The 14,082-nt window shown below is 58.6% G+C and overlaps 1 protein-coding gene across 3 annotated transcripts; it reads right to left on the bottom strand.

Moving 5' to 3' along the window:
- Window positions 1–4,575: 4,575 nt before the first annotated feature.
- TMEM200B (transmembrane protein 200B) lies at window positions 4,576–13,747 on the bottom strand. Of its 3 annotated transcripts, none has more exons than XM_037381965.1 (2): window positions 13,569–13,747; window positions 4,576–6,231 (listed from the first exon to the last, which is right to left on the bottom strand). In XM_037381965.1, exon 2 carries the CDS (start codon window positions 6,206–6,208, stop codon window positions 4,922–4,924), a length of 1,287 nt encoding a protein of 428 aa, XP_037237862.1. In that variant the 5' UTR covers window positions 6,209–6,231; window positions 13,569–13,747; the 3' UTR covers window positions 4,576–4,921. The 3 variants fall into 3 exon arrangements, with proteins under 3 accessions (XP_037237862.1, XP_037237863.1, XP_037237861.1); XM_037381966.1 differs by lacking the exon at window positions 13,569–13,747 and adding an exon at window positions 13,021–13,544; XM_037381964.1 differs by lacking the exon at window positions 13,569–13,747 and adding an exon at window positions 10,714–11,278.
- Between the last annotated feature and the right edge of the window lie 335 nt (window positions 13,748–14,082).

Genomic DNA, 14,082 nt, shown 5'->3' with positions numbered 1-14,082 from the left:
CCTGAGGGCTGGCAGCTTGGTGGGACCTGGAGGGCTGAGCAGCATCAGGTGTGTGGTGGGAGCGACCGTCCCCCAGCTGTGGCTGATCTGGCTGAGTGTGGCGGTAGCTGTTGTGCTCTGAGCTTGGGGTCTGGATCCTTCACAGTGGGGATCTGCTGCTTCTCCACGTGGCTGCTCCAGCCCTTCTCTCCCTGTCCCCCACTTTTTTCCCCTTTGGGGGATGTTTCTTGGGCCAGCTCCAACCCTGCCCCATTCTGCACAGTCCCTGCCTCCGGCTCCATGCAGGTGCCCTGTTAAAGAAGTGGCCAAAGGGCTGTTGTTAACGGCCTCCCTCCCCCCACACACACACCCCCACCCCCACCCTAGGCACAGAGATGTCCCAGCAGCGAACCTGGAGCCCCACCGGTACTGGCTGGGGTGGTCCTGGGCACGGGAGACCCTCTTACAGCGTTGGTGGGGTCCGCACCCTCCCCAGAGCCCCTCTCCCACACACAGCCTATGGCAGTGGTTTCCCCCAACCCATTTCCCACCTTTTGTCTATTTTTGGCCCAAACTATGGCTGTCCCATAGCTACCTGCCAGCCTAGAGGTCCCTTGGTGGGGGGTAATTGCAATTAGTGGGTCCCTTGCCTCTTCTGCCTGCATCCTCTGCCACAGTGGCCCAAGGGCCACCCCACGGTCAGCCTTGGATGTGTCAGCACTGGGGATAACCCCACTATCTTCTTTTGCTGGTGTTCTTGGTGAAATGCCCCTTCTCTCAGTAAGAATCTCCTGCAGGAGGCACCTCCTGGGGTGGGGATACGGCGGTGGGTGGTAATGGCTGGGTTTTAATCCATAGTTTATAGAGCCAGTCCCTGGGCAGGATGAGAAGACACCATCCAGCACCATCCTGCATAAACTGCACAGCGTGAGGGCTCGAGCCCTTCCAGGATGCTTTAACTTCACAGCTCTGCAGCCAAGTGGGGTCAACGGAGAGATCCAGGGTGGATTTTCCTGCTTTATTTTTAAATTTCTGCTTTGAACCCAGATCTATTCCTGCCCAGTTTTATTCCCAGCACACTGGAGGGACAGCGTAGGGGTGACAGAATCCACAGCACCCATTTGTTGAAACCGGCACTGTTAAAAAACCCACATGCACTCTTGAAACCATGTCCATAGGCAGAGCTGAAGGTGAGGGATGCACAGATGATGCTTTCCCCCAGAGAGAGCATGGGTCTTCTCACTTGCCAGGTTAATTAATCAAGCAGCTTTGCATTTTTAAATGATCCCTACATGGCTCAGAAATGCCTCCCTGGAGGATGCTGCTGAGTTGGGCAAGAGGAGGATGCTGGAGCAGGCGTGTGGTCCAGGCAGGAGACACAGAAGGCAGGTTCCCCTCTCCTCCCTCACTGTTTGCCATGTTGGGTTGCAGCCGCTTCCCATAGTCAGGCTGAGCCCCAGCCAGAAAACAAAGGGAGAAAATTAAAACAAAAGCCCCCAGCCCTGAAATAGCTTCTGTGCAGCTCTCCGCAGCATTTCAGGCTCCAGTTCCTTGCTGCCAGTTCCCAAAGCGTGGCCCAGGGCCCGGCGTTAGCTCTGGCTGCAGCTGGTTAAGCCCAAATGAAAAGTTATTTTCAGATAAAAACAACCTCCCGGCAGGTCTCCTGGGATGCTGCTTGGGGGCAGACCCTGCTGGTAACTTTGTTGTTGCTGTTTATTGCATTGAACCAGTGCTCAAAAATAATTTTGAGATTAAGCAGCCAAAAAAATAGCTGAGCTATGGGCTGGTATCGCTCCCGGTGAAACCTCGGGGGGGCTACTGACCCCCAGACTGCAGCTGCTGGCTGCATCTCGGCTCCCCTGCAATGGGAGATGCTGGTACCCAACTTCTTTGGGAGAGTTTGCACGGGAAACAGAGACAGCCTTTTCTTGTAAAGCTGGAAAAAAACCCACCACTGCAGGGTGTAGGGGTTGCTTTTTGGGAAAAGAGGGGTTCAGCAGCCCTTGGGGGGGGTTGTCTCGCATGGGACAGGGTGGGAGCTAGGCGGAGGGGCACAGGGGAAGGTGGAGATGGGGCTGGATGTGCCCCAGGCAACAGAACTTGAAGCAGGTATCGCTCCTGCTTGAAAGGCAAAATAGACATTAAAATGAAAAATAATAAAAATTAAAACAAAACATGTGAGTTTTCAAAGGTGGGGGGGATGGGATGTTGTGGGAACCCTGACTTCTCTAAACTGAATGTGTGTGGAGGGGGTTGTTTCTTGCGGGCTTTAATCTGCCTTTTCCCAGCTCCGGTGCTGAGGCTGGTGGCAACGTGGAAGGCGATGAAAGCCAGGTGAGAGCCAACAGCGGCGCCAGCACAACCCTCCCCGGCTCCCGCAGCCCCGTCCCTGGCACCAGACCCATGGAGGGACAAAACTGGGTGACAAAAGCCCTGGCCAGGGGTGACCCCCCCCCCCCCCCCCCGCCAGCCCCAGACATCAGTCTCTGAGCTGCTAGGAATGCTTATATATTTTTTATATATATAATATATATATTATATATATAAAATATATAGTGTTGGCAATATATTTTTGCCAGAAAAGGCAGTTTCCAAGCCATTCTGCAGGGATGTTTTGGTCTGGAGAAGGATCCTGTCCCCAAGGTTTGCAAGGTCCAAGGCTCCGTGCTCACTTCAGACTGGAGGGAAGGAGAAGCAGACATAGGAATAAAAAAATCCTAAAGAAATAAAACACATTTCAGCCATTTACACGCACCACAGTGGGCTCTGGTTTTGGGAAGGCAAAAGGCAGAGATCCCATCTAAGCTGCAACGTCACGTTTTGAAGCCTCCTGCATCACCAGAGAACAGAGCCATCCTTGCCTCTTCGCTCCGATCCATCTGTCGGTACCCTATGGCATCCCGGAGATGAGGAAAGCAGCATCAGGGGTGGTCCTTGGATGCCTGGCAAGATGCTGGTGCTGGATGCTTTGGCAAGGGAAAGCTGCTGCTGCTGCAAAAAAAATAATCTTTCTCTGCTTTTTAGTAGGTGACATCTCTCCAGAGATGGGGGGAAAGAAACACATAAAGAAGAAAAAAGATGGTTTGGAAAGATGTAGCTGTCTGCCCAAGTGGTACCCCACCACAGAGGGGCTGTGGGGATGCCCCCACCTCGGTGCCCTCAGCAGCCACCCGAGGCTCAGCGCAGGCCGGCAGTGGGTGCCCAACACCCACCCCGCCCCCAGCGCCTGAGCCTCCACCAGAGCCAGAGATGGACTTGGTGTTAAAAAAAAAAAAAAGTTTTTTTTCTGGAGAGAAGCACCAGGTCAAACCCCAGCATCATTCCTGCCAGGGCTGAGGGAGGACAGCCTGGTGGAAGATTTTCCTGGTGTCCGCATGAGCCGGTGGCACAGCTGGGACTCGCCAGCCCCTGCCTTAAAAATACAAAGCTGAAGGATATTCCTCCAATTTTTTAGTTTAACCAGGCCCCATCATTGCTGCCTTGTGGCCGTGCCGTGGATGGTAGGACCTGACACCTCCTCGCCCTCCCTGTCCCCCTGAGCCCTCCCTGGGGGGCTTCACCCCTGGGGGACATCGGAGGGACACCACAGCCACGCACCAGTGGGAATCAACAGGAATTGGGGCTGGGCACCAAAGGAGTGACCAGCCCACACCTTCCCAGGGGTAAATACAGCAAAGGCCCTGGGAAAGGATTGGGAAAGAAATGCTGGAGCATTGCAAATTCCTCATTTGCAAGAAAATGGGGCAGGCAATGCTTCCCTTCTCCAGGCTGCCGAGCCCGGAGCTGTCTCCGAGATGGGATGTGAGCTGCACCCCACAGCACAGCCTCACCCAGCAGAGCCAACCTCTTTCTCTACTTCACCTTTCAGTTTATCCACATTTTCCTACTGCATTTCTCTGCTATGCCGGGGGTTTTGGAGAGTTTTGGTTCTGTGCTACCTTCTCGCCAGGGATCGCACCACCCCGGTGCCGAGGCTGACCCTCTGGCCTCATCCCGTGCAGCTCCTGTTCTGCATCCAAAGGGCACCAAACAATGCGACAGCACCCAACAGGGCTTGGCAAAACCAGCATCGACACTCACGCCTGCCTCTCTGCCCCATCGCATCCTTCTTTGCAGTACTTGCATCCTTCACACCACCAGAAAACAGCTCAAAGGAACCCTGACCCACAGGCGGGCTTCGGGAACTGCCGCATCCCAGTGACTCCATCGTAATTTCGCCGCCTTGCTGCCTGAAGCTCCCCCGGACACCTTGTACATCCCTACTCTGCAAAAACCAACCCCCAAACCTTGCGTTTATCACCTTATCCTGCAAATATTCAGCAGCTGGTTATAGAGCATCCTTACTCTCTCCAGATGAGCCTGGGTGGGGGCAGCAAGGTCTTGGAGACCTTCTGGGACAGGCTGCTGCAGGCGTGCTGCCTCCTCCGAGCATCCCGCAGGCAAGATGACGAGGCAAGGCAGGACCACATGGCATCAAGGTAACATTTAATAGCCCTGCTGGGCTTACGTGCTCTGGTCAAGCAAATTTTCCGGTGGGTTGAGGCTGGGCAAGGGAACCCCACCCCCCAAAACACCCCCCCACCCCAACCCCGCTGAAATAAAGTGCTGCGGGGGCTGGTGGGACCTCACCCCCCACCATGTCCCCATCCTGCAGTTTGTGTTGGGTCTCAAAGCAAGGGCTCCTCCAGAAAAGCCACCAGGAGAAGGGCTTGTAAGGCCAAGGGCATCTACCGGGAAGCCATCGAGAGGCAGCTGGGAGAGGACATCCCACCCCAGGCGAGTCCTCCCCTGGGAGCAGTGCCTTGGGACCGCTCTCTTGGCATCTGCTTAGAAACGCTGCCCCCGAACCCCTCCTGGCCGTGGGGATTTGGGGTCGCTGGTGAGTGCTGAAGGCCAGGATGAGGGACTGCGACATCACGGTCCCCGAGGGTGCTGGGGATGTTCAGACCCGCACGCCCTGCTCCATCCCCACCGCCCAGGAGCTGGGTCGGGGCTTGCCCCGGCTCGGGGGCTCGCTGGGCTCCAGCAGCTGGTCCGAGGACTCGCCAGTACTTTCCAGTTTGGCGTAACCCACCAGGCTGATGTGGTCCAGCCGGGGCCAGCTCCGGTTCTTACGGTCCTTGATGGGGGCCACCAGCAGCACCCTGGGCTGGCCGAGGTCCAGCGACTTGGAGTGTCCCGGAGCGTGGAGCTGCACATCGGGGCTGAGCTCCGCTGCTGCCGGCTCCATGCCGGCACGGCCACCATCCACATTGATGACAACGTGGCCACCACCACCACCACCACGGTCCTGTCTGCGGGGCACAACGCTGCTACTGCTGGAGAGCGGAGCCCAGGAGAGCCACGGTGCTTCGAGGGGGGGCTCGGCAGGGCCCCCCTCTGCCCTCTTGCCAGCCCCCCGCGCCGCTGCGTCCAGCAAGCGGTTGTTGAGCTTGATGACGGGCAATGCCAAGGTGCCAACTGCCGAGGAGAGAAGGGACTCAGCTCCGGCGCGGCACGAGAGGCTGAGGTTGGCCTCGGCAGAGGCACCGGAGCGGAGGCTAAGGAGGGAGGTGGCGGGGGATGCTGCCGGGTGCTGGAGGAACTCAGCCATGGTCTGGAGCCTGTTGGGGCCGTAGCAGTCGGACCACTTGCTGCCGGGGCAGGGCTGGCAGGACAGGTCCACCTGGTAGCAGCCCTCCACACACTCGGCATTGGCCTTGGGGACGGGTGAGCAGTGCCCGGCCTCGGGGCTGGCCGCCTCTGGCAGCCCCGCCGCCATGCAGTAGAGCCCCTTCTGCATCAGCCTGCGGGTCTCCATGTCCCGGTTCTCGTACAGCATGGTGTTGGCGCAGATGAAGATGAAGAGCCCGATGCCCATGATGACGGGGCCAATCAGCTTGAGCTTCTCACTGTGGGGCACGTGGCGCCCAGTGGCCACCTCTCTCCTCATGTCCCCTGTCATACTGGCATTTCCCGCGCTGGCCCCCATGCCCCCGGGTCCCCGGTGGGGCCAGTAGCCCACCACAGCGATGGTCATGCCCACCAGGACCACTGAGATGCCCACCATAACGAAGGCTCCCGATGGTGAGCGCATGCGGAGCTGCCCTTTCACCGGGACCTCTGGCGGTGACTTGCGCCTCAGCCTGCGTCCCCGGCGCCGCGGCGGAGCTGGGGGCACCGCCGGCTTGTCCCCCCCGGCCTCTGGCTCCTGCATGGGTCCATTGGTTTTGGTGCTCTCGGCAGTCATTGTCTCTGGCTTGACCACTCCTCCTGTGGGGTGGGGAGGAGAAAAAGGTGAAGAAGCATCGCTGGAGGGTCTGCGTGCCCGGGGTGCCAGGAGCACGGGGACCACAGGGACACTGGGAGCAAGACGATGCCAGGAGCACGGGGACCACAGGGACACTGGGAGCATGGGGATGCCAGGAACATGGCAGGCACAGGGACACCAGGAGCACAGGGTTGCTGGGAGCACAGGGGACCCCAAGCCCACAGGCTGCACCATGTCAAGGACCGGCAGCTTTGCCCTCCTCCCCCACCTGCCTGCTTTCCTCTGGTTACTCCTCCCCACCCCAGAGCGGTGGAGGGCTGAGCTCGCTCCCACCGCGCTGCCAAAGCCTCCAGACGCCTGGGCTGCGCCAGGCAGTGAGGACAGCCAGAACCCCACTGTGCCACGTGCTGCTCTGGCACAGACACCGCTGCCATCGGCGGCCCAAATGACCTGTCCTGGGTCACCGAGTCCTACAACTGCAAAAGGTGCCACCAGCCAGCTCGGCTGGACCACAGCAAGGGAAGGGGCCGTGCATTTGTTGGCCAGGGAAACTGAGGCACAGCTACATGTGAAAACCCAGACTAAAGGTCTGACAAACCCACACCCGCCAGGGCCCTGCAAGCAATGCAGCTCCCCCATTTGCCCCGCTCGCTACCCAAACACAACTAAAAACCGAAACCAACATCCCATCGTCCTCAAGCTGCTTGTCAGACCGCGGGACTCACCAACCCAGCACCCAGACAGGATTTAAGCTGAAAGAGGCGTTTTTCCCGATCCGCTGCTGTCGCCTGCTTCAGGGGAAAGCTGACCTGCTCGGCGCATCCACAGGGTCCTGCCCTCACACACACCAAGATAAAGCTCCACATCCAGGGATTTACAGGGCCTTCCAGAGCGCACGGTTTCTCATTTTATCCAGTTCCTTGCTTCTCAGATGAGCAAGAAGGTGTCAAAGTTGCCTCCAAAACCAGCTGGTGACCAGCCCGATGGGGAAGCATCAGCTGGGCTGGCACTGTCACGCACAGGGTAAGAGGTGCCCCGTGACACGGGGAAGCTACAACACACTCTGAACATGTTCCAGACCAAAAACATCTTTAAAAAAAATAAATAACCTCATGTTGACAGGCATCTGTGTCAGCGCAGCCCGGCTGCTCGCTGCCGTGCGCCCAGCGATGGCCGGTCATGTGGGCTGTGGCTGTGCACCCGGGCAGGACGGCGTGTCTGTGCCCTTGCCCGCATCTCCTGGCACTGCCGGTGCTGCTGGGGGCCAGGGTGGGAGCGCTGCCCGCGCTGTTCCCAGCCCCCGGCCGGCAATGTGCCACCGGCCTGAGCGGGGAGCACGGCAGGGTGGCCCCCGGCCAAGGGATGCTGCGGGAGGGGGGTCACCATGCCGTGGCATCTTGAATTGCGAAAGGAAAGCATTCGGATAGCACAGCAGCCCGGTTGCATTGATATTCAGCAATTAAAAGCTAGAAACTAAATGCAAGGAGAAACACCCCCGTAGGAGGAGGGTGACCGCTCTGATTTTACTGGGTGAGGTGAATGAAGCACCAAGAGCCAACAGCCAGCATCACCAATGGCAGAAACATCAGATACCAAGGTTTTTTGCCTGGTCTTAATCATCTTAAGGTGTTATTAGCATCAGAGGGAAGGAATTAAAGATATGAGTTTCAGGATGACAGCGTGTTCCTGGCACAAGGCTGCCAAGCTGTGACAATTTGAATAAGGGAGATTTAAAGGAAATAAAAGTCCCAAACAAAACAACCCAAACCTACAGCCCACTGCTGACTGGGGCGTTAAAGGTGAAACAAGCCCATAAACCTGCACTGCAAAGGAGGAAACACAATAAACCCAATGCAATGTTCACCCTGGATGGAAAAATGAGGTTTTAAATATTTTGGTATTAAAGGGAAACAACCAAGGCACTCACACATGTCCCTGAGACTGTGGGGTCTTTTTCGTCTCCAAATGCCCTGACTTAGGTTATGTCCCAGCTTTCTCTAATTACCAGCTTAGATTCAGCCTCTCATAATTTTATATCAAATGCTTCAAATGCCTTCCTGGCTACTTAGGGATTAAAAAAAGTAAGACCTCCTAAACCACAAGAGCGGAGCAAAGGTGGTTTGATATTGATCCCCCTGAATGTGGACCCCGCAGGGCTCATGGCCCCAAAAGCCACACTGATCGCACACACCAGCCACCTCCTATTTTTGGCCCCGCGCCTCTTTAAACCCAGTTCTGTGGTTATCTCCTTTAACCCCCCCCGAGCCCCCATGGAGCCAAAGCCAATGCCAGTGGGGAGCAGGAGCATCCCCCCGGTCCCACCTGGAGCATTTGCCTTGGGTCCAGGTGATGCTCTCTTGTGCCACACCAGGCTGCTCTTCCCACCTTTTTGTACTGGATTCATCCCTGTGTTACGCGGTGGGAGCTGGGGTGCTTAAAAATGGGTGCAGAGGAGGAGAGGGTGCCCATCCACCCTGCACCACCCCCGGCTGGGTCTGAAGCAGCCCCATTCCCCACTCCTCTCCTTTTCCCTGGGCACAGGGATGGAGATGCAGGGCAGGAGGGACAGGCAGATGCTGCAGTCTGCCCTCAGGCAGGGGATCCCCCCTGCCCCCTCCCCAGCATCCTGCCACTATTCCTGCCCTGAGCGCCTCCCCCTTATCTCCTCGCCGCCTGCCCGATAGCTGTCTGCTTTCTGAAGTTGGAGCATTTAATTGCTCATCGCCGGGGCTGGTTGTTCCCGGAGTTCAAAACCATTATTTTTATTAATAGAATCCCCAAGGTTATATAAGCTCTTTAAAATAAAAAATAATAAAATAAAATAATAAAAAAACAACAAAAAAACCCCAGCGCTGCCATCCAATTCTGCAACTCGCAGGCATCGACACTCATGCGAATGGATTAATTCAATGTTGGAGCAGCAGCGCTAGACACAGCTCAGCCGGAGGGCAGGGCTGGGTGTCCCATGGGTGCTGCTGGGCAGGGGGACAGCCGGGTCCCTTGGCAGGGACAGGCGGTGGCTCGGGGCCCCCAGCCACCCCCCTCCAGCCTGGAGGCAGCCGTGGTTCACCCGGACCCAACGCCTCCAGTTTTGAGGTTTCGGTTCCTGGTGGGGAGGAATGACGGTATAGAAATGTCAACGCCGTCAGCGTTACAGAGCGAGATGAGGGCTGCTCCGCTGCCAGGTTAAGCTTCCAATCCCCACAATAAGCCTGGCATTAAAATAAACGCAAATATTTCTCTAATCCCCCCCATCATGAAGGCATATTGCTGGCTCCACCCTCCCACCCCAATCCTCTCCCGCCACCTTCTCAGACAGATGCTCCTAAAATTTGACACTAAAACCCAACACATCCGACACCAGCAGAGCTGGGACTGGGAGTAAAGCGGAACCTGGGAAGGATGCGGGTCCCCGCATCCCTTGGGTGCCCCGGGGATGCTCTGCCCCCGCCATGAACAGATTGCCAGCTTGAATTTGCAACACGCCACAGGCTATCAAAAAGCAGATTTGGCCTCAAAATCTCTCTCCGGCCAAGGGGTGAGGGGCTGTGCTGGTGCCTGGCAGTGTCACCCCTGTGCCACGCTGCAGGAGATGCCAGCCAGCTCAGTGATGCGTCGGAGAGCTGCAAAAACGCCGCATGGAAAAGAGCCAAGCGCAGGCAGCCCCGAGGGCAGTTGCCCTCCCCTTGCAGCTTTATCCCCCTTGCCAGTTATCTTTCCAGGAGCGCACTTGGCTCACACTTGGAAAGGGCTTCAGTGCGGGACAGATTCCACCATGCCAGCCGAGATTTAAAACCCAGCGACTCCCCAGGGAAAGCATTCCTGTTGCCGTCCTGCCCCGCTCCAGGCTGCGTTGCCCACCCTTGGGGCACGATCCCACCCTGCACCCAGGACCCCATCCCATGGGTCTGCTGCACGTCACACCCACAGAGCATCACCTGGGGAGCTGGTACAGGGAGCAGCCCAGGCTGTAACAGACGCTCCAGAAATACCTGACAGAGAGCACCTCTTTTTTCCTTTTCTTTTCCTAAAATATTGCGACTTTAAAGCCGCTCTCCTGATTTTGGGAATAAACCGATTTTGAAATCTGTGGCCAAATCAGCCAGCAAAGCCCGCAGCATGGTTAAAGGCCGCGGTGATGGGCAAGACCCTCAAAGCGCCGAGGCACAGCACAGCCCCCTCTGCCTCATCCAAGCCCCCAAGGGAGCCCGTGATGCCAGTCTGTGGTAGCTGAGCTCCCCCACATCCTCCCTCCACAGGGAAGGGGGACCCAGGCAGCCAAGACCTTATGGGCACGAGGACGTGCCGAGGCGCGCTGCGAGAGCCCTCCCTGGCTACCCCACCCCCGGGGAAGGAACGGAGCACGGTAATGACAGTCTGCGCTGAGATGCAACGCTTAAAAATAACTCCTTTCAGCCTAACCTCCAACACCGCCCCCGGCACGGAGCAGCCCCCAGGCACTGGCTCCCCGCTCCCCATCTTACCTCCCATCCCGGCGGGAGGAGAGGCGAAGCCAGCGGGGAGCAGCATCGGTCCTGCTGCGTGGTGCATCCAGCATCCTGGATGCTCAGGCTGGTTTGAGGCCCCACGTCCTCGCCTACGTGGTGTCTCCTCCTCTCCTATTTTTCTCAGTCCACATCAAATTTCCCCCCTCGGCTACACATTAAAGGTGCCCAGAGAGAAGAAACAAGATAAACAGCTGCCAGACATATTTCTGGGTCTCTCCCAGCAGAAAACCCTGTCACCATCCCAGAACCCACCGGTTCCCAGTCTGAAGCTGCAAAGCCTCCTCCGGGCTCGGTCCTGAGGCATAAAACCTCCCTGCCATGACCCCAGAACGAGCATGTCCACAACGCAGTGACAAAATCTGTCTCTCCAGCTTCAGCTTCCGCTGGGGAGACCCGTTAATCAATCATAATCATTAAGTTCCCTCACAGAAGCTTACCCATAAACCCAGTAACGCCAATTATCACGGCGTGGGAAGGATTAGAATCACAGAATCCTGTAGGATGGAAAAGACCTTTGAGACCATCGAGTCCGTTACCCCAGCACTGCTGAGCCCACCACTAACCCATGTCCCTAAGCACCACCCCGACATGGTTTCTAAACACCCCCAGGGATGGTGACCCCACCACGTCCCTGGGCAGCCTGTTCCAGTGCTTGACAACCCTTCAGGGAAGAATTTTCCCCAGTTCCAATCTAACTCTCCCCTGGCACAACTTGAGGCCGTTTCCTCTTGTCCTGTCACTTGTCACCTGGGAGAAGAGACCGACCCCCCCTTGCTACGGCCACCTTTCAGGGAGTCGTGGAGCGATCAGGTCCCCCCTGAGCCTTCTCTCCAGGCTGAGTTGGGCTTTTTTTCATTTCCCCTTATCCCCTTTCCCAGTGGGAACCACCTTCTGGTCCTGGGCTGGGGGTCCCACGCCTGGTTTTAACTGGGCTTGCCATCTATTTTCCCCTTGTTGCGGCACAGAAGACCCCAGGTGTGAGAGCCCCCTGCCCGCCCCCCCAAAGGCTGGGGGCTTCCCACCTTCAGGTCACACATCCCAGGCAGCAGCCAGGAGTCACCAGGACCACCACTGTCACTTGGAGTCTGATCCAGGACAGCAGGCTACGGGGAAAGATGGTGCCGGGGTGGTTTGGGGACACAGAGGGGTCTGTCCCCTTGCCTCCCACCCTGTGCTTGATGGACTCCCACAGGCAAGAAGGTCCCGATGGGCAAATGGGATGCAGCAACGCCCGGGAGTGAGGAGGGCCAGGCCACCAGTGCCACCAGTAGCTCCAGCTCCATTCACCTTGACTTCTCCGAAGTCCTCCCTGCACCCAAAATGGGGCCATCTGCTAAACTCCTCTCTACCCCGCAGGCAAAGAAAGTGCGTGGAAACATCCAACTGATTACTAATTACAAGAGCTTGCCTTACCCAGATTTGCTCTGCTAATTAGACTAATCTCTATGGCTGGGAAATGAGCCGCAGTCACCCATAGCGAGGAGATCATGCAAGTTGGATGGAAGCTTAACTCATGTCAGACCCCTGCGAAGGGGATCGTAATTCCTGGCTGCTTCTGATGGGCCATTGTTTAAGGAGACAATAGAAAAGCCGGCAAATTTTGTGTTTCTCCTCCAAGCTGATGCCGAAATCAGGACATCTGCATTGCTCAACTTTTTTTGATATGAACCAGATGCAAATAATTAATAAATCCAAATTCAAGATAATGCAGGCATCTAAATTTAAACAGAGAGTGGATTTCTAATGGCAGCTTTTTGCTTGGTTGGAGGAGGGAGAGGTGTGGGGAGCTCAGAGGGTTTTCCTGGGAGAATTCCTGCTTGTGGGAAGCGGTGCAGGATGGCAGGGCACCTGGAGATGCAGGCTGCGGCCAAGCACCTTGCAAATCCTCATGGCCAAGAGAAAAGGAAGGAGAGGGGAAAGAATTCTGTAGGCTGGGATTTCCAGGGAATTAGGACCAAACTCTTTCTGAATTTGGCACCTTCCCTGCTGCTCCTTTGAAAAATCCCTGCCAGCGTGGAGGGAGGGAGGGGACTCCGGGGGGGCTGCCAAGTCCTCCCTGCTCCCAGGCATGGCCCAAGTTATCCAGCGGGTACAAAGCTGTATCACCCATCCCTCCCACCCCCGGGACCCCCATCCCGCTCTGCCGGAGCAATGAAGTTCCCAGCGTGTTCCCCGCCGCCCGGATTCCTCTTGCCTCCAGCATTTTAACCCCCCCCATCTCCGGGCTCTTCACCCTGCCAGAGCCCTGTCTCCCCTGCTTCGTGAGGAGGAATCAGAACCCACCTGGAGGCGAGACGGGAGCAGGGGGGCTGCCTTCGGTCGCTCCCCTCCCTCCAAGCCGCAAAGCTGAGTCCCCTGTGTCGAAAGACCCTCTTGATCCCACTCCAGGAGCTACCGGGATAATTTCCACCCACTTCTCTCGAGCGTCCACATCAAATCCTGCGTGGGGACTTGCTGCGTGCCCCCTCCTCGCCTCGACCCTCAGCGAGGAGACTGGGGGAACCGCAAAATCGTGGGCTCCCAGATCTGGGAATCGGGTAGTCCAGCCGGCTGCTGCCCGGGTCCCGGCCGCCGGCCCCGCGTGGGTGCGTGTGCCCGTGGTGGGCTTGCACACGCGTGTGCGCGCGCCCCGTGCACGCCGCCACGCGTGTGCCCGCGGCCGGCCGGGCGTGCGGGTCCCGCTGTGCCTGCGGGGGCGGGGGGCGCGGGACCCCGCTGGGTGCCCGTGGGTGCCCGCTGCGCATCCCGCGCGGGGTCGCTGCCCCCGGGGATGCTGTGGGTGTACGGCCGTGCCCGTGTGCTCCCCCCAAGCCCGGGACCCCCGCACTCACCGCCGAGCCGTGCGCCTCCCGCCGGGGCCGCTCCCCCGGGGGTGGCGGGCGCTGGGCTCCGCCGCCGCGGCCGGGGCCATGGAGCTGCGGGGGGCGGCGGGGGCGGGGGGCGGCTCCCGGCTCCCGGCTCGCCCTCGCCGCCGCCGGGGCCGTCTGGGTGCGGGGCGGGGGGGCGGCGGGTTCCGCCCGGCCCCGGGTCTCCGCCCCGGCCCCGGCCGCGGCCCCGCGGGGGGGCGGAGCGCGGCGCTGGCGGGGAAGGGGCGGGGGACGAGGCACGGGACCCCCCATCCCCCGTCCCGCCGGGGCTGCGGGGCCGGCAACCGCTTCCCGGCCGTGGGAAAGTTGCGATCGCTTTGCGGGGATCGCTGGGGATCCCCCTGCCGCCGGCCCCAGGCCCAGCAGCGTCCCCAGCCCCCCGCGCAGGATGGGACCCGCCGGTACCCGAGGGGATGCTCGGAGCCCCGGAGTCCCTTCCCCCGGCCCCACCGCCCAGGCCCCGGCCCGCGCCCTGCGA

This window comes from Falco rusticolus, chromosome 3 (assembly GCF_015220075.1).
Source record: "Falco rusticolus isolate bFalRus1 chromosome 3, bFalRus1.pri, whole genome shotgun sequence".
NCBI lineage: Eukaryota > Metazoa > Chordata > Aves > Falconiformes > Falconidae > Falco > Falco rusticolus.
This window is presented reverse-complemented; position numbering and strand designations above follow the sequence as displayed.

Bases quoted from the DNA above. Each gene is read 5' to 3' on its own strand.
- TMEM200B (XM_037381964.1), bottom strand. From the start codon at position 10,780: ATGCACCACGCAGCAGGACCGATGCTGCTCCCCGCTGGCTTCGCCTCT. The intron at 6,232-10,713 runs GTAAGATGGGGA...CCCACCCCACAG, and splicing joins TCCTCCCGCCGGGATGGGAG to GAGGAGTGGTCAAGCCAGAG.